The sequence below is a fragment of the Clytia hemisphaerica genome, unplaced genomic scaffold (genome assembly GCF_902728285.1).
Source record: "Clytia hemisphaerica strain Z4C2 unplaced genomic scaffold, Clytia hemisphaerica genome assembly, whole genome shotgun sequence".
Taxonomy (NCBI): domain Eukaryota; kingdom Metazoa; phylum Cnidaria; class Hydrozoa; order Leptothecata; family Clytiidae; genus Clytia; species Clytia hemisphaerica.
The window spans coordinates 78,263-98,924 of NW_027103889.1; the positions used below are offsets into that span (position 1 = coordinate 78,263).

Here is a 20,662-nt window from a genome sequence, read left to right on the forward strand (position 1 = left end):
TTATTTTTGTAGATTTGGGATTTGGTTTTCCTGTGCGAGCTTCAAAGTACACAAGATACTATTTTATTTTGTTCCTTGAATGTGTTCTGGAGTAAGCGTGTTGCCATAAAAAGTCCTCAAGTCTGTATAGCTAGAAAAGCTGTTATCGTAGATATGTGAAATTTATTAGTGAGGAACGAGCAATCTCGTGATGTTAAGAAAACTGCAATAAAGTTAATTAATTATACCCAGAGATAAAATCATTCATTTCAAGAATGATTAGAAAATAGTTTTTTTAGGTATTTTAATACTTAGAGAGTTGCTGTGGTCAACTAAGATAGTATTTGTATGTGTAAAGCAAATATTTTGTTTGAAGTGTAAATCGGAATGAAGTGCGTGAAGAAGAAAAGGAAGATTATTTTGAATTTTCAATTGAGTGTAATGGAGTTTAAGACAGAAAATAGAGGGTTACACTGTAGGATGCCTAAACTTTCTAATTTCCCGTTTTTCCTTTTGTAACTTTGCAACGGAAACTGATCGAGACTATGAAAGTAAACTTCAATTTATTAGGCGGTCAGTCTTAAGGTCGTGCTGTATTCTCTATGCAGTCGTACGCAGCATCCGAAAAAAACATCACCACCGGTATGTCCTGAAAAACAGCGGAAAGATCTTAAAAATGTTTCCCTAATGGGAGTAAGAAAGTTTAGCCATTCTGCGTACTTTATTTGCGTAGCTTACGTTAAGCAAGTCATTATCTACGTAATGGTTTGCTGTAGGCTGAGATCGATGATATGGTTGTTACATTTGTTTTTATCATTATAGCTCTATCGATCATCCTGATCATCAATTGAGTTTAAAGTTGAAAAGGTATTTAAAAGGATTGCAAGAAAGGCTTAATATCCGATTTTAATCTGCATTATCTACTACTAATCAATAATTTCTTCTATTAAAGAAATGTATACAAAACTAAGAAAACAACTTAGCAAAGAAGCCATGATCACTCCGAGCTCTTCTTCGACACACAGTGGAAGTGGTAGTGATTTGAGTAGTGATGACATCAAAGATTCAGTCAAAAAGAGATCGGATTTCAAGCTACCGACAAAACAAACGAACAGACCGACAATGATCCATGAGAATTTACAATCACCAATGACAAAAGCGGAAGATGAAAACGAGGAAAAGAACAATGCCGAGGAAGATAGTAAGGAAACAAACACTCTTCCTTCTGCAGAAAAAGGCACAGTAAGTATCTCTACTTATGCGTTTGACATCTCTTTATATATACATACTTTAATGTGCTGCATCCCCTCCGTCCCGATTCTGTGACGTAAATAGACCAGCGCCGTAAAATGTTAGGAATAATTTACATCCCTCGTCAACGCTTCCATCAGAATTATCAATAGCGTAAGGGTGTCATGTAAGGCCTGGAGTCGAGGGTGTGCTCCCCCAGACGACGGCGCGGATACATTCAATTTCCCACGTGCTTAGGCGTCCCCACCCCAGAGAAAATTTCTTAGGAAGACCTGTCAATGTCTTATTAAGCTTCTGCTCATTCCCCACGTAAAGGGGGTAAAGAGTGTTGATATTCAGATTACCAATATCCCCGAAAATGAACAAGGGTTTTAAACCCCGAGACGTGGTGGTATAGAAAAATCTCGTCCTTTCAGCTCAGAGGCGTCCTTTATCCCGCAATCCCACACCCTCAATAAACCTTTCCAGATGTTGAAAATGTTCCCAACAATCTTGAGAGCTTTAGGAAGTCTCTCCATAAAGCTCTACCAGCCATTAACATTCGTAAAACCGGTAAATATGCAGGAAGTGAGGTTGCAGGTGGTCACGGCGTCTGCTTCTGCTTCTTGCTCTAACTACTTTAGGCGTACAAACTTTCGCGAGCAGAAACTTTCGCGAGGACGAAAAATCGCGAAATTCACGACATTTACTTTCGCGAATTTGACAGAAAAATATTTTTTGCGAGCATAAACTTTCGCGAATCAAGACGTAAAATTGAGAACTTTCACATGAAAAATTGGCTTAGAGGGACAAATGCTTCTTGGATTGGCTTGAAATTTGTCCTTTGACTTATTAGTCTTTTAGCAGGCTAAAAAGTGCCAAAAAAGTTACATTTTATTCAAAGTTTGAAGTTTTACAGATTTTTTATTTTGTCAAGAATTTTTCGCGAGCATACACTTTCGCGAATGGCCCTTTCTAGAATTTTTTAAGACATTTACTTTCGCGAAAAGGGCCAAAATTCGCGAAAATCGCGAAAGTTTCTGCTCGCGAAAGTATGTACGCCTAAAGTAAGCGGCGGGGATGCAAATTTTTTTTCCGTAGACGGGCGGAAATATCTTTAATGGTCGGAAATATCATAGCGTAATGGTCGGAAATATCATTTGATGGTCGGAAATATCTTTTGATGGTCGGAAATATCATTTGATGGTCGGAAATATTACTTGATGGTCGGAAATATCTAAAACTCTAAAAATTTGAAAATTTAATGGTCGGAAATATCCCGCGCTTTTAAAAATGCTTCATCAGCAAAAAAAATGTAAACAAAAATGGTAGCAAAGGTGGTGACGACCCTGGACACCGCCGTACATTGCGCGGTGGAGTCCGGTGGGCGTCCGGTGGTGTACGGTGGTATTTTAGGTTGGATCAAAAACACCGTGCAACACCACCGTACAACACCACCGTACAGAATCCCACCGTACACGGAATTGCCACTGTACGATTGTCCGGTGGATGTACGCATGCTCACAAGGTCAGTGATCAGTCGGAGTCAAGGAAAAATTTGTAATCTTTCCGAAAAATAATTTAGTTTGTGTGAGCACAGAACGCTAGTTCTATATCGCAAAAGAAGAAGCATGTTTTGAAAAATTTCGAAAGAACGAAGCTGTGATGAAAATATCTGGCGTCTAATCGTCGACGTCGAAAAGCCGATAGTTATGTTGGGAACAAAGTTGATGATGAAATACTTTCCATTCGCTCGGCTTTTGTTTCGAGGAGTTTTTCTTTTAGTTTTTGATCGTTCGGCGATTGAGGGAATCAGAGAAAACACGCACCTAGTCCGCCCTTATTCCGCCTAAGGTGTATACAAGAAGGCGGCGGCCTGACATGTCTTGTACGGTGGGAATTCAGAAACCTGATCGACTTCCGGCGGTATTTTTCGTGTACGGTGGGACATGTACGGTGGTAAAATAGGTTAGGCTCCACCCACCGTACACCCACCGGACGCCCACCGGACTCCACCGCGCAATGTACGGTGGTGTCCAGGGTCGTAGGTGGTGTTGTGTGGCTAACTTGTTTGTGTGGCCAACATGTTGTGTGTGCCAGACAAACTTTTTAGAGAGAAAAAGTGGTATTGACCTTTTTATTCTAACACGACTCTTCGTTCTTTCTTGTCTTTTTTATATCCTTTCCTCCTCTGGCCCCCGCTGTAAGGGTCATTTTTGGGCCAAATTTTCTCTGCATGCACTGCCAGCTGGATGCACTGTAAATGTTCGATTTTGGAAGCCAAATTTTCCGCCGAACAGTCGTTTTCAGATCGAGTGCCCCCCCCCCCGTAAGGTCTAGAATGGGAGGGTGTCCGGGTAGGGTTAGGACTAGCATTAGGGTGATTTAAGATCAGTGGGGGCTAGAGGAGGAAATGATATAAAAAATACAAGAAATAAACAAGAGTCGTGTTTGAATAAAAAGGTCAATACCACTTTCTCTTCCTAAAAAGCTGTCTACGTCTTGTGTAAAATACTGTGTAAAGAACTAAGAAAAACAGATAGTGTCCGAAAAACTTAAAATAAAAAACTACTCTTGTCTGGCACACACAACAAGTTAGCCACACAACACCACCTTTGCTACCATTTTTGTTTACATTTTTTTTGCTGATGAAGCATTTTTAAAAGCGCGGGATATTTCCGACCATTAAATTTTCAAATTTTTAGAGTTTTAGATATTTCCGACCATCAAGTGATATTTCCGACCATCAAATGATATTTCCGACCATCAAAAGATATTTCCGACCATCAAATGATATTTCCGACCATTACGCTATGATATTTCCGACCATTAAATTTTCAAATTTTCAGAGTTTGGGATATTTCCGACCATCTAAAGATATTTCCGACCATCAAATGATATTTCCGACCATTGCGCTATGATATTTCCGATCATTAAAGATATTTCCGCCCGTCTACGGAAAAAAAATTTGCGGCGGGGATATGCTAGGAGGCGGTAAAACAGATTTGGGCGGGCGGCGGAGGGAGGTTTGTGTCTTAAGCTCTTGCGGAGGAGAGACTTCTGTACGTCAGCATTTTAAATCAGCTGCAAAGGAGTGCACCAAAACAAAACAAATGTTTCGTGGGTTTCGATTTTGTTTCAATCTTCACTTCACACGATCTGACGATGAGAAAATGGACTTCTGTTTGAAAGTTCTCCAACAATAAACTGAACAAGACTACCAACACCATCTCACTGATTTATCTTTCAGAAGGTATTTTCCTTTCAGTTTGTTTTTAGTAGTCATTGTTTTTTTAAGAGACCTCCAAAGGAACTCTCTTTTTCCATTCACTTTTTCCATTATCAGTTTCATTCAGACAAAGGTTTTTCAATCAATTAGCAAGATATTCAGACAGTCATACATAACTCCTAACATTTCCACAATAGTCAGTTGGGACCACTACATGGAATAGGCAACTTATTGCCTTAACGGGAAATATTTCCTGAACCAGCCTGAACGGACGGGAAGTATTTCCCGAACGGGAAGGTGCTAAACTTTCCTAAATGGCTAGACTTTCCAAATCAAGAAGTTCACCAGTTTCCCGATCGGGGAAAGTGGCCTCAGAGCACTCCAAAAATACCTATGGAAAGTTTGAAACCTGTCTCTATTGTATAAGGGACCAGACCCCCGATCAATCGAACTTGTCAAACCAGCAGTCGAACAATCGAACTATCAATAAACTCGCCCGCACGAAAACGCGAGCTAATCATTTTTTCTTGCGCGTCCCAGGGGAAAAGGAAAGTGATCGATATTCTTTGAAAGAAAAACGTCAGAAACAAACCCGAAGACCAAAAGATGTATTTTGTTTAGGGTGGTCAGGCCAAAATTTTCCCCTCAAATTTTGAAAACCAAACTAATTTTATTTGAAAGTCCTTACCTTTGTGAGAAAAATGAGGGGACATTTGTTAAAATTGGTTAAGTAGTTCCAAAGTTATTCCATTTTCAAACCACAAAAAAACTACCTTTTCAAAGAATCGCCTCCTTACACCACGCCAGCAAGAAATAATTTTCGGAAGCACCAAAATCGCGCCAAAAATGGCGGATGAAATCTAGTCTTCCGTGTGGCGGGGCGTGAGGAGTTTTGCTGGCGCGGTCTGAAAATCGGCTCGATGACTGTTAAACTTTAGCCTATCGCTAATGAGCTGGAAATGATAGCTAAAAACAAATTTTACCAATGAAAAGCTGAAACCCTTAGCTTTCCAACCATATATGGTAGCCCTGATAAAAATTTCAGGAAAGTGCCGAAAAATCGAAATTTCTTCTTTTTTCTCGATTTAAAGATGGCCCGTAGATTATCGAAAAGGCTACCACGTGACAAACTAAAGTACTATCTTTCCCGCGTTTTATAAAAAAAACCGCGAGTCTATAACTAATCCAGCTCATTAGCGATAGGCATTTGAAAAATGGTGGTCAAGGTAGACGGTGGTGCCACGAATTCCGAGTCGCCATTTTTTCACCTTGATGTCTAATAAATGGTATATCTTTTTATTGAAGGTAGGTAATGGGATGGGGTTTTTTTCTTTGTTTTCCCTGATAAATTCTGAGTATTTAAAAAAAAAGAATGAACAAGTTTGGAGTTGTTAAGGATAAGTTATGATGGATGGAATGTTCTAATTTTGATTTTCGACTTTTTCCACGCAAAAAATCCCGATGAGTGCGCACCCTATTGTTGTTGAGAATCGATCCTGTGAAGATGAAAAAAATTCTGCTATATGCGGAACGCTAAAAAACTCTAATTTCGATCTTCCTTAAGGTAAAGAGGTTGCGAGATTTGGGTTAGCGAGGCAGAAATAGCTAAAAAACTGGTAAAATCGTAATCCTTTAAAAAAATCGAAGTTCCAGCCTCACTGTATATTAGCTTCTTCTCAATGCCAAATTCGGGATGTAAATCGGGAAATTACTTCCGATTAACAGATTACACACTTTTCCTGTATCCTTTTAACGCTAGGGGTGGTTTGTTGGGGCGTAGTTTTCCGGCGGTCATAGGCAAAATCGCAACAGAGGGGCTACAGTACGGACTTTATTTTGGATAGACTATATCCGGGTACAATAAACCTTAAGTCAAGGAACTGTTGAAATGGCAATCGCATGCCACAAAAAATTTTGCAAGTGAGGGAAGATAATTATGAGGATTTAACACCATCAAACTATATCAAACTTTTTACTGACCAAACTAATCAAACTCCTATGGCTTCAATTAGGTTTGATTAATTTTTTTAATCGAACTTTAATCGTTCGGAAAGTTCGATTGATCGAGTCTAGAAAGGAGAGAAAAGAAACAATATTCACCAGGTAGTTAAGAAATCCACTGGGTAACCACTTCTTAATTCTTTCCCCATTCCCAATTAAAAACTTCCCTAAGGAAACTTTTTCTTGATCTGGAAACAAACATCTGCTTTTTTAACAAAAATTCTATTTCCCATTTGGGACATATCATGGACAAACAATTTTTTCTTCTCTTATCGCTAAGAAAAATAGTTTTCATCAGCCATTCCGACCTTCATATTATTCCATCTCTGAATATGGGTTTAGAAATTAGAAGAGGGATGTCAACATTAGACCAAGTTACGGTAATACGGTGATTTGAATATTACCCAGATTTAATCTAATCAATACTTACTTACTTCAGTATACTTCAGTTTGATTTGATGATATTCATCTGTCTAGCTCGTTGACCCCAACACGTATAATTTGATCGAAAAGAGCATTTGATTCAGCCAATCTTGTTTGTCGCGACGTAGTGTGAGGTTCGTCGGGTATAGTGCACAGATATTTATCGAGTCGTTTCTTGAATAAATCTTTTGAACAGCCAGTGATATTTCGTATGTCAGAGGGAATACTGTTGAAGAGTTTTGGACCCTGTATAGCTAAGCTCTCACAAATATATTTGCGAAAAGCTACTTCGTTCGATTGTTCGTAGTTGGCATTTTCGACCATGACGGCTTGTAGTTGAAGAGGAGACACCACCTTTACAGTGCCTTCTCCTTCAGTGTAGCTGAAATTTGGTACTATACCCTCTAGTATCGACCAAATATAAATAATTCTGTATATCTCCCTCCTACTTTGTAGAGAATACATTTTCAACATTTTCAATTGTTCCCAATAATCGAAAGCACTAAGGCCTTTGATCTTATTGAAGAAGTTCTTTTGTACAGATTCAACCTGTTCAATTTGGTGGATGCTGTTTGGTGACCAAAGCTGAGAACAGTAGTCGAGGTGAGGGAGAACTAAGGATACACTTTTCCCGTGAAATTTCCACAACAGATGCATGAACTTTATTTTGTCTCTCTCCACCCGTTTGGTCTCTAGAGGTAAAGAAAACCATTTTTGCCTGCGTTTCCGTATGGAAAGTTGGTTTTTAAACTTTTCTTAAGTTTTGTTAAACAAAATCCACACATTTTCCCGGGCCATTTCTGAGATGTTTGAATTACGGGAAAGGTGTATTGTATATTATCGCCAATTGAAGTTCAATTAGGTCTGTTTGGCTAATTTTAGATTGGTCAATGACGTGTTGTATCAATTAGGCATATACAGTATACAAACTTTTGCAAGCAGAAACTTTTGCAAACAGTCAAAGAATCAGGAAATTTACAACATTTACTTTCACAAATTTGAAAAAAAGTCTTTTTGTGAGCATAAACTTTGGTAAATCAAGACTTAACAAATAAAATTTTCACATGGAAAAATGGCTTTGAGTGACAAATACTTTTTGGTTTAACTTCTTTTGACTTATTAGGCTTTAAACAGGCTAAAAGTGCCATAGACCTATTTGCCTTTCCATCCGCCATATTGAATTGTATGCAAAAGTACAGGAAGGAAAAAGCTGTGGTTGGATTTAGTAGGAAAATATGCAAAACATATGCAAGTTTAAACAAAAATTATAAAGACAGCAAAGCATCTTATAAAGAAATATTATACTCATTAACATTGGAACAATAAAAGGTGGAATTTCTTAATCCAAAAAGAAATATTACAAAACAACAATTAAGCCTTTTAGAAATTTGTTCTTAAAGACATATGTAGCATATTCTGTTTTGTTGCCATTATTAAATTCCACCAAGATTTCAAAACACGCAAATTGAAAGTAGTAATTATGTGGTCACACATTCTTTCCCATGCAAGAAAATATTAAAACCCCTGTTTTAGTATATACAAGATGGAGCAAGTGCTACATGTTGGTAAAAGCTGTTGTAAATCAGGGGGTTCAGATCAATGTTTTGATTCGATCATTTTGCGGTGCCAAGAGAATAATTTGCCGTCAGCCAAATAAGCTTGTTATGTTGCTTGTTCTAAGAGATGAGCAAATATGATTATTTTTAGTTTTTAACTTCACAAGAAAATCAAATTTAATCTTTCTTCTACTAGAGTGCACTTTAATATAATGCCAATTATGTATGTTTTTTATTAATACTCTCTTTATGCATAGGTTTTTACATTTTTCAATAAAATCTCACCACATCAGTCCAGCCACCACAATTTTTTGCATACAATTCAATAGGCAGATAGAAAGGCAAAAAGGCCTACGTAACGTACATTTTGTTCAAGGTTTGAAGTTTATTAATAGATTTTCTGTAATTGTCAGGATTTTTTTGTGAGGATAAACTTTTGCAAATGGCCCTTCCAAGAATCTAAAACCTGTAAGGGATTTTTGTTCATTAAAAACTTTTCAAACTTTTCCCAATTTTGTAGGACCAGGGGGGGGGAGTCGGTACTAAAATTTCAGACATCATGACTTTTAGTGACATGGTGGTAATTACAAAAAAGGCCTTAAAGCATTTTAGTACCATGTGTACTAAAATCCCAAATTAGGTGGGGTCTTCAAGAAATTTAAGAAAAATTTTAGTACATGAGTACTAAAAATCACCAAATTTTAGGAAATTTAACTTTTATTGACCAACATTTTAGGCAAAATGAAAAAAAACAACTTTCTATATAAGATTTAAACACCCCTGTGTCACAAATTAAGCAAAAATTTCGTCCCCGGTGGAAAAATACCCTTGAATTTCAGCCCCACTTGGAAATTGACTTTGATTTCATCCCCACTCGAAATTCCATGTTAAAAAAATTGCACTCCAAAACTACCCCCACTGCGCACTGGGTTTTTTAACCTTGGAACAATACAATTTCTATCCCATTAGCATTTCAATAGGAATTTTTATCCCCACTGAGGAAAAAGGTTCCACCGGGGCTGTGAAACAGGGGTGTATTTAATGTTCTGCTTTTATATACTATGGAATAAAAAATGAAAACGAAGTTGAATGCTTTGTTTTTGTAAAGAACCATGGATAACTGGATAGAAAAGAAATGCAGCAAGTTGTAAATTAGAGGTGAAAAATAACCAATCAATCTTTGCAATAACTAAAGTAGAGCAGAGCAGCTAAGTGTCTTGACTGTTTCTGAGTCTTTATCTAGAATAGATCATGTTCATTGACAGCTTAAATAACCAGAGTTGGCATTTTGTTGAAAGTCCAAAGACCGCCATTCTCTGAACCGTACGCCAAAATAAGCCTAATTTATTTATTTATTTATTTACAGTAATATATTTCCCAGGTCTATCGACCTCTATGAAATAATCATGCTTAACATTTTACAATTTATGGAGATCTTTTTCCCATTCTGTGAGCAATTTTTCTTTGAAGTTGGCGACAGATGTTGCAGCTACAACATCAACTCCAAGACCATTCCATATGTCAATACTTCTGTAGAACAACGAATTTGTTTGATACCCTCTGACACCATCATTTGCAAAGTTTCTTTGTAGTTCGTAATCGTGCTGACGTTTCGGGCGTTCGCAAAGGACAATTTAGGTGGTCACTATGCTAAAATGTCAAAAATAATTTTAGTACATGTGTACTAAAATTCCTTTTTCAAAAATTAGGTGGGGGTATGTCAAAAATCGTCAAAAAACCTTTTAGTACTGGTATATGTCTTGGATTTTAGTACCGACCCCCCCCCCCCTGGTAGGACAGAACTGATGAGTATGAAAAGGTTGAGAATCTAGTTTTGGAAACGAAGTAAAGACGCTTCAAGTTCATTTGCAAAAGTAGCTTGTAAAAGTTCAGGCTAATTTATAAGAAGTAAAGTGAGCTGATATACTTTTCCATTCAACTCTACATGCTTGTTAAATCTTTGAGGTTTATTTAGATTTTCATTTAGAAAATTTCAAAATTTCTTCATTTCCTTTTATCACAATGTTATATGCTAAATAATCAAAGCATAATAGCATCAATACAACGGCAATAAAATATTTAGTACACACTTTTACTGTCCACTCCCCTAATGAGAAAGAAGCGCCAAACTTGAAGACACACTATTTCATAAGTCATCTGTCTACCATTAACAGTAAAGGAATTCCCTCAATTGAGGTGGAATTTATATTGCAAATGGAGTATATACATATGTCATTGCAGGTCATTGTTAAATTTTTCTCACACTAATTTTGAAATGACAGGGTGCACTCTGTTTATATTGATAAGATATATTATTGGAATTTTCTGGCAACATTTTTTCCTTTAAAATGAAACTTGTTGGTAAGGTGATGAACTATTACGTAAGAAAAGAAAACATTGTTGTTTTAAGTTCTATTGAAGAAATTTTGTTTCAACTCAGACTTGTGACAAATACTCTCCATTTTAAAATAGAGGAAGAATATTTTTTCAATATTTTCTTTTTGAAGAACTCTGTGCAAACAGTGTAAAAATTTCCAAAATATTGTAATTTTAAAATAAAAGCAAGCGAAAATAACTTTAAAGTTTTATAATCTTTACATTCAGAGAAAGAATGAAAAAAAATAATGATTTTTGATTCTTCATAACTTAAACACGAACGAGTTAGTGAGTAAGGTTTATAAGGCATTGTTAACTGAAGTTGACTGAAGGGACCATAAAAATTTTTTAGTTAAGGAGACATTCGAGTTACAGAGACTCCACTGTTTAATCTTTCAAAAGCCACCCCAGGAAATGATAATTTTGTTTTAAGCTTTTTAATATGAACGCTACTTAGGTTTTTATTTTATGTGGAAATAGATAGTGGGTTGACTTTGTCATTTTGTCTCTGATAAGTAATCCCCCTTGATGCCACGCTTTTAATAAAAGGAAATAGAGTTTATATTGAATCCTTTTGTTTTTAATCCTCTGCATGCATATCGTATTTATTACTAAGAAGTTTTATAAAAAGTTTGTATTATTTTGACAAGTTCTGTACACGTGTGGGAAGTAGTGTAGAAAAACTAAAAATGTAAGGAATAATCTAGTGGATATAGTATATTTTGAAACAATTTTTGCACTGAGATTTTGAGTTTTATTTGAAACATGCTTTTTAAAGAGAACGCACTAAATAGTTTGCTCATTAGCAATTACTTTATTCAGAGGACAGAAAAATCATAACAAGATTTATTAATTAAGGCAATTAGCACAAACCACAGTGTCCAATTAATGATGCTTGTTTGTTTGAATGAAGGAACTATTGTTTAAATCCTCATGATATTTTGATCTTGATTTCCGTTGAAGAAGGTTGTCATTTTTTTAGATGCAATTTCATATTATGTAAGGGCATCAATGTTCAATCATGGACAAAAGGTTGTAGACAAATGAAATTTCAGTGAAAAATGATGAGAAATAGAGCAAAATGACTCTTCAATGTGTCTGAAAAAGGAGGGAAGTTAAGAAAAACACTTTCGAAGTCGTTGCATTGCTTTTGAATTGCTTTTGAGGGAACCACAAGCAAAAAATCAGCGTTTTGATACTGGTGTAAGCCATTTAATCAAGACCTTGTGGTTTGCCCTTGTGGTTATACTGCAGTGGGTGACTTTCAAAGTTTGGAAAGCACCCAGAACCTCTTGGGAACATGTTTTTGATCGATATTGAAGTATTCTGCAAATATTGCAGAAGTCTACAAACCTTTTTTGTCCATGATTGTTGATTCAGATTTCAATCGACCATAGAAAAAACTTCCATAGGCGTAGCGAGATACCCTGCAAAATTTATGAGGGAGTGCAGACGTTTATGACAGATTCATTATCTTTTGATAAAACAAAGACACATAATTACAGTGTCGTAAAAAACGCTCTCATCCATAAATTTTGCAGGATATCTCACTACGCGTATGATATTTTGCTGATATATTTTGGTAAATTAAGAATGGCTCTTTTCGGGAAGCCTTGGTAATACTGTAAATACATCTCTGTTCTATATCTTTCAGGCTTGTTTTCTTTTCTTTCTTTTTTCTAAAAATTAGACACGTGTAATGCAAAAAACGGCATCCGATTTTATTGAACTCTATCTCTAAAGATTTAATCAAATTTCATTTATTAACACTTCTCTCAGAAAAAAAACACGACTTGATATATGTATTGTACCATATTTTACTTGGTTTTAGTCTTATTAAAAATGCATTCAACAATGCTTTGAATAGCCGTGCTAGTAAAATATTTTGTATACATGACTTCTATGATTTAGCTATGATTTACTGGAAAATTCTAAAAACAACTAAAAAAATTATTTACGGGGCTTCTTTTGTTATAGCCATTTAAGTTATCCATTTTATGTTGCATTATTCAAAGGGTATTCGGATTTCAGGGGTTTTTTATATTCGTCCTACTGACGTCCTACTATCGTCTTGAGAAACACTAAAAAGTTTCTTGATCTAATAGTTCACAAAGTTGATTTTTTCATATTTTGAATTTTTAAACTTTCACTTGGGAACAATAGAAGTTCAACATAAAGACTTTGGAAAACTTCAAATTCAAATATCGTTCCTTTGGAAAAATATTGGGTCGGAAAAATTTGAGGTTTTGCCCAGGAAGATAGGAGATATTTAGGGCCAAATATAAAAAAACTTGTCTGATAATCTTTAGAGTAGAAAACACTTTTTGAGGTAACTATTTTAATACGACAGGGATTTTGCGATTAGAAAAAATCTTGACTTTCTGATGGGACCAAGCATTAGTGATTCCAGGTTGGGTTAGAATATATCGTGGGACCTCCATTTATTGGTGGGGCATCGACCTCTCCTTTCGCACTATGTTGTATGTTGAATTTTCTTTCTTTTAGAAAATTTCAATTCCAGTCAGCGTTGCATCGTCAACAAAACCGAATTCATCTTCAACAAAATCACGCACATATTCAACCAACTCCACGCCACCGTCCAACAAAATGCAACGAAAATACAATATGGCTTTACAACATTTCTACCAAGCGGCTACTAACACGTCCGCAGAGGATGACCGCAATTTGAAAGCCCGGTTAAAAGACCTGTCCGGGTCAGGTTCCGAAGACGAGGAAGAACTTTTCAGTTCGGAAAAATCGAAATCGGAAACTTACGAACTAATGGACAATAATAACAAAGACTATAACGATAATAGTTTTTTCGAATTCAAAAAGAAACTATCTGTCAAAAGGGTACGGCCTGTATCTATATGCAGCTGGAGAGGGTGTGGTACTTTTTGGATTTGGTGTTTATTGTTTTGCATAGGTGTGTTTAGTATGACTTATTTTTTGAAAATTGCAATCGCTAAAATACAACCGGTAGAAAGTGAAAACTCGAATGAGAATATTGTATATGAACGTTATCATGAGAATTCAAGTACACCTACATCGCACGAACATCTGTTGAAAACGACTGCAAAATCACATTTAGTAAACAATAAAGACAAACTACAGTCATGTTCTAGTTTTAAGATGAAGAAACTTTGGCATCAAACTTTCGAGAAATTTCAAACGGAAGCCCCCATACGAATGGTCGATTTAAATAATGACGGTATCGATGATGTTGTTACTGGCTTTGTTACGACGCTAGAGTCGGCCGATCCGAGCCTCAAGTCACGCCGTGAAGTTTGTGATAAATACTACCACGGCCAATTCCCGTGTTTCGGTGGCGCGCTGGCGGTGGATGGGGAAACTGGAGATCGACTTTGGATTCATTATTCCATGCATGATGTTTACGCAATCAATTGTAATGGTGATTTGGACCAAGATGGTATCCCTGATTGTTTGATTGCTGGACGCGCGGGCGCTTTCGAAGCAGTCAGCGGTCGGAATGGAAATCTGTTATGGATGTTTTTAGGTAAGCGAGACTTTTTTTCTTATTTTTCGCCGGCACAGTATATTAACATCTTTTAGTGAACTGTGAACTGTGATTAGTGAACTGTGAAGAAAATTTTATTGCTTTTTCTTCGAAACTAAACTTAAGTCATAGTTCATTGTGAACCCTACCAAATTTTTGACTTCCGTATTGAAAAATATCGAAGGGACATTCTTCTTTTATTTTTAACAGGGTACATACTCTTAGGATCCATAACCAACTGATAATTTAGTCCAATAGAATAAAAGCAAGTCCGAAAAAAATTCATCATGCCAAGATATTCAAAGCACGCCTGGTTCTTTAGTCTTAGGAACTTGTAAACATAAACAGTTTATTCCTTGTCTGTAAACAGACCCGAGACCTCAGGAAATATCGAAATTCTTTCCCGCTCCGTAGACTTCACGATATTTGTGAGTTACACTCTGCTACAGGAGTAGTTTATTCAAGGAATAGGGTTGTTCCGAGAAAGTTGATCTCACAAAGCCCTAGTTGTCTTAAGCAGATTTCCTCAATTTGCTTTCTTTTCTCTTCCTAGACAAGAAATACAAGAGCGGGGTTATGAATTTGTACACACCACAATTTATCAACGATATTAATAATGATGGAGTGATGGATGTTTTGCAAACACACGGGGGTGACCCGTTCGCGTAAGTTTAACTCTTTAATCAAGTTATGCGATAAGAATATATTATTTTAGAATTAATTACACCCGTGCTACGGCTTCACATGAGCTACAGATCACCTCCCTGTGAGCTTTTATCACAGGCTGAAATTAGATTATTTAAAACGGTTTCCAACCATCCCTCTAATAAGATTTCCTTTTCGTCTTCAGTTCTCCGAACAGTGAGACCAGAATCGCCGGAAAAATTATTTTCTTCTCCGGAAAAACCGGCTTAGTTCTCAAATCGCATTCCACTCCTGACAGAGCGGAAATCTATTCTTCGCCGGTCATTTATTTGATGGCGAACGGAACGGAAATGGTTGTCTTTGGAACCGGTGGAGAAACGCATTCAGGCAGTTTGTATGTTGTTCAATTAATGAAACTGTATGATGGAAAACTGAAAGAAGCCATAAAACTTGACACGAAGCGTGGCAAAGGTAATTGATCACCACAAAATGTTTAAAAAAATAATCTTTAAGACTGAATTAACTTTCGCTATCCATTGTTCACAAATAAAAAATATAAGAACTTGCCTGCTTTATTATATTTCCTTTAATTTAGTGCGGACTAAAAATTTCCTCAAATTTTATATGCGTTTGGGGATGAGATGGTCTAAGTGATTAATTTCTTCCTGTTATTAGGAGTCCGTAGTCCCCAAGATAAATATTTGATCGGCTGCATTAAATTAGAGAAATGACAACAAGTACTGGTCATTAAATGGGCGTGGTATCACCCCACCCTCCCTCACACCTTGATTCACAACCATTGTTCTGTCTTCTTCTCATAGGTTTCATGAATCCACCAGCTCTTGTGGATATCAACAAAGACGGTGTGGTGGACATCATTTCCGCTGCTTTTAGTGACGATGTGAAAGCTTTCGATGGTCAAACTTTCAAACAGTTGTGGTCGTATACTAAAGTTGGTACAGAGTCTTATTCGTGAGTAAATTATTATGTTCTTTTATTTACGTGTTTTATGTTCTTTTTTATTTTATTTTTTTTTCAGTTTTTCGTCTGTAACTGATCTGTTCTTCTTAGCCTGCGAGCGCAGTCGGAGGCAACACGGAAGCATCTCTTTTGACAGCTACATATCTGGAGCTATGGGGGGTGTATTTCTCCCTAGATTACCCCACTTACCCTTGACTCATCTCTTTAATTAGTGAGATCAAGCAGAGAGGCGTCAAGTTCTTCTTAAAGATTTTGTTTGGTTGATAACTCCTTTTTCTCTTAATAAGTATTACATTAATAAAGAATTTTCTAATAAATAAGTTCAAAGCAAAGGCTCTTGACCTTGAGAAGTGAATTTCCTCAACACCATCATATCCATTCCGTTACAGTGTTCCAGGAGTTGGTTACTACAACGAGGACGAGACACCAGACTTCATGGTTAGATTCAACAAAGGCCCTGGATTTCCTACGTACTATGATTCTCAGGTAGAATTAATTCCCTTCTTTCCAATTCGACAACAAACATATTCTTTGCTTATCTCTTAAGTTTCCGTGAATCTTATAATTATCCTTGAGCAGATATCGCACATGTAGGGGTTTTAAAATAAATAACTGAAATTGTTTTTCCCGATTTCAAAATTAATACACGGGGGAGATGTGTGCAGCCTAGGGTGATTCTTAATAAGATTCAGGGTTTGGAAAAGTTAACATACGTTGGAAGGAGGAACTTAAAGAGCTATTTTTTCCAATTTTCTTATTTCCCGTATCCTTTTGACATTCTTGATCTTCTTACTTCTTAGGTTGTCATTTTGAACGGAAAGAATGGACGACCGCTTACCAAGCCTTACAAGACGTCCACTGTGGCTTTTTCTTCCCCTCTGACGGTCAGTATGGAAGGCCAAGGAAATGATCTCTTCCTATTCTGGGTGGCTGATTGTATTGGCCACGAAGGTCAAGGAGGATGGTATAGTTTCGTTGATGGTACTGAGGTTCACGAGAGGAGTCGAGCTGATTCGTGTAAAATTCGATTCGATACAGAAACTTTTGGTAAATTTTACGTAATGAATCGGAAAATGGGTTTCCCTGGTAAAGATATTTATGACTCGAGTAAGTGGAACGTTTTCTTTCTTTTGTGAAATTGATTTACGTTTATGTAGTTACGATGAAAGATATTGTGAGCTCATTATGACGACCAGCAAAATACTAATCTTAATTTGGCAGGTGGTGATTTTTGACGAGAACATATTTTAACGCATTGGTTTGGTAAATTGGTTCTTCTTTGCTTAAAGTAAGGAACTTGCTTGAAGTTGGAGCTTTTAAGTGAAAACTTCCTGTTTATTTCAGAAAATTAAGCTTAAAACCTAAATTTTAGCATTTCTTTTTCTTGCGTTACTCTCTGTTACAGGACGTAAAGAATTTTTACAATTGGAACATCCAAATGTTAAAGAGCGCCGTCACATCGGTGTCCCCGACCACGGTGGTGTTCAACATATCATACAGTCCAGCGCCGTGGCACCGGCCCTGAACCACAAGACCGAAGGGAAACTGAGTGACAAATTCGACGTCATTTTCCACACATTTCATGCGGAGGTGCCGAACACACGAGCTCTTCGACCTGAAGATGTGAAATGTGTTGAAGATTTACGGAAGAAAGCGAAGAACGGTACGTAAATGTTTTCTTTCCCAAAAAGCGAGGGTTATATTATCATACCCCCAAGTATTTTTACACCCCTGTTTCGTTAACTGATGATGGGGATTTTTAACCAATGAATCTCTTTTATTTAATTAGTGAGGATGATTTTTTATGGTGTTTTGCTTACCAAGGACAATTGGGTGATTTTTCAGTGATTTTGCGGGTTTTACCGCCTCTGTGGCACAGGGGTGTTCCTACCTAGTTATTGTTAGGCTGCATGCATCCCCAAATAGGGGATGCGAATCGGGCTCTGATATCGCTTCCGAGAAAATTACCGAATAGCTATGTATTTTGCAGAATTTTGGCGACTTGTATTTTTCAAAAAACTCGATGTGTATTGTTTGAGTTATTTGATGACGTAAATAGAAATCAAGTAAAGATTCAAATAAAAAGAACATATGGCTAGAAATCTCTCTTTCTCCTCTATTTCTTTTTGTTTATCGAAATTAATTGAATTAGCAAACAAAACTCTCAAGATAACAAAAGACGACAAACTGTCAATCAAAGTTCTCTATCATTCAACTCTTTTTTTGGTTAGCAGATTTTTTGCTAAGTTCGGAACGGTTTTGTGAGGGGTTGGTGTAATTTAAGATGCACGATCTAACGATTTACGATTCACGATGCGCGATCCATGCATAAAGTATGCTGATTATTCTTAATAATTATCATAAAACATAAATTATATAACACAATTCTAAAACAATGGCATAATCTTTTCTCGCTTTTGTTCCCCACAGTAAATTTATCCAAAAAAAAAGAAATAAATAAGCAATGCAATGGAACTACGAATAATTACGACCGTAAAATTATGAAAAAAATAACTTGCATAATCTTACAATATAAAGAAAGTGAAAGTAATAAACAATGCACAAGAAACATTTTTGCTCTCAGTTTTAACAATCGATAAACGAATATAGTAATAAAGTAATAAAGTAATAAAGTAATAAACAATGCACAAGAAACATTTTTGCTCTCAGTTTTAACAATCGATAAACGAATATAGGAATTTCTTTCTTAAAGCAAATAAAAGAATATATTGGAGAACAATATGTTTTGCGGACCGTAATGTACGAAGCAAAAAACGGATGCTCTATTATGAGAAAGAATATTCTTTCGGTAAACAATTTCCCTATATTGATTCAAGTTATGAAAAAGAGAGAGAGTACACATGGTGAATGCACGTGGCTTTCACCTTCCTTTTTAATCTATAAAAACGCACTGAAAGATTTTTTAAATATAATTTGTATAATCTTACATAAATTATGTTTTTAAAAATAATTGAGTTTCAGCGAATAAAAGTTTGTAAATTGCCTAAATATTTTATCATGATTAGTATAATTACGCATGAATTAACATATTTTATGCACGGATCGCGAATCGTGCATCGTAAATCGTTAGATCGTGCATCTTAAATTACACCAACCCTTTTGTGAGCCTGATTCGCATCCCCTATATCAAAACTTATCAGAGGGGATGTGTGCAGCCTAAGTTATTGTATTTCTGACTAAAATGAAGATAGATATCGAAAGGACCATCTTTTATCTGGATAGATGTTGTGTTATTCGAATTGTCTTTCTCATTTTGCGTTCCTTGCTGGCTCAAGAATTTTGCTAACTTCAATCAATCATTTTTTTGTTCACTTTGGTATAAAAAGCCATATGGTAGTGTGATAAAACTAACTAAAGATGTTTTTATTGCTTTATTTCAGGTGAGTTCAACAATGAAGTTGACGTGGAAGGGAACAAAGCGAAAGGGATTTACGACAGCGGTGATGCAGCTGTCAATGAATGTCTGAAGGATCGTTTCACTAATGGTACCGACTCCCAGTCAATTGCCTTCAAGAAAGGATTCAATAAGGGTCGATTAGTGGTGTATCGTTACCAAGTGACATGTAAATGCGACAAAGGAAAAAACTGCGCACGTGTTTTGCCTAAACAAGAGCAAGGATGGACTGAATACATGGGCTCCCTTGTTAATGGGTATTTTACAGAACGCTCCCAAAGACGTTTTGAAAGTCACAGGAGAAAATCTTGAATGGTTTTTTATGGAGGATAGGACTATCACTAAGAGATTTTATGCGGCAGAAAGAGGTTATAGCAAAGAACACCTTAATACAAGTAAGCTTGTCCGACGATGTGTAAAGGAGATATACCACAGATTTCTGTAAATAAGCCCGAACGGCTAGATGTCGTGCTTTAAGCTCTTCCAAGCAAAAAAAGTAAATATCGCAAAAAATATTGCTGCTATTGTTTTCGAAAAACCCGCAAAACTTCTTATTTGTCAAGGGCGGAAATTCTATAATAATGTCACCTGACCTAGGTAGGATTTCCTACCTAACCTCGGCACACTCCAAAGTACGACATCTAACCCTTCGGGCTTCATAAATCTATCTACAGGGAATGATTTTAAGAATGCAGGCAAAAGAAGAATCGTTTTTTTATAACACAAATTATTGCGATAAAAGAATTATCGAGGGCGTAGCAAGGACTTTTATTCCATTTAATTCTTAAAACAGAAAATTCCTTCAGTCATTTTTCTTGTGCGACGACAATCGAAAGAACAGCGAAAGTCTTTGTGTTTGTGTCTTTTGCGCCGTTTATCGTAGAGAGAGAAAATTAATTTATATTAAAGCTAAGGACTTTTTATTTAGAATTCATGAAAATTTAAGTATTTATTTTAAATTGATTTATTCTATGATTTTATAGAGAATGTCAAATTAATAAGAAGTTTATGTATTTTTTGTACCTGGTTAAGGGTTTGGGTAAGAACTTTGGATATGGTTTATTTGTTGGTCTGAGTTTCGATATATAGTACGTAAAGACACCTCTCTCTCTTTCAGTTGACCGTTAGAAATCTTTAAGATAAAAACAAATAAAGAATTTGATTCCAAATGGCATTGTTTACAGTTTTCCGGGGTGTAAGGGTGGACTTTTCCGGGGTGTAAGGGTGGATTTTTCCGGGGTGTAAGGGTGGATTTTTTTCAGGAATATATTTTTTCGATCCAAGGAATTATTACCCAAACTCTTTCGTCG

General features: G+C 36.4%; 1 protein-coding gene across 1 annotated transcript; it reads left to right on the forward strand.

The window, feature by feature from the left end:
- Window positions 1-933: 933 nt before the first annotated feature.
- Window positions 934-19,664, forward strand: LOC136808555 (uncharacterized). Its single transcript, XM_067065084.1, has 9 exons — window positions 934-1,221; window positions 13,300-14,311; window positions 14,865-14,976; window positions 15,162-15,427; window positions 15,778-15,928; window positions 16,327-16,423; window positions 16,738-17,044; window positions 17,343-17,600; window positions 19,339-19,664. Exons 1-9 carry the CDS (start codon window positions 934-936, stop codon window positions 19,662-19,664), a joined length of 2,817 nt encoding a protein of 938 aa, XP_066921185.1.
- The last annotated feature ends 998 nt before the right edge of the window (window positions 19,665-20,662 follow it).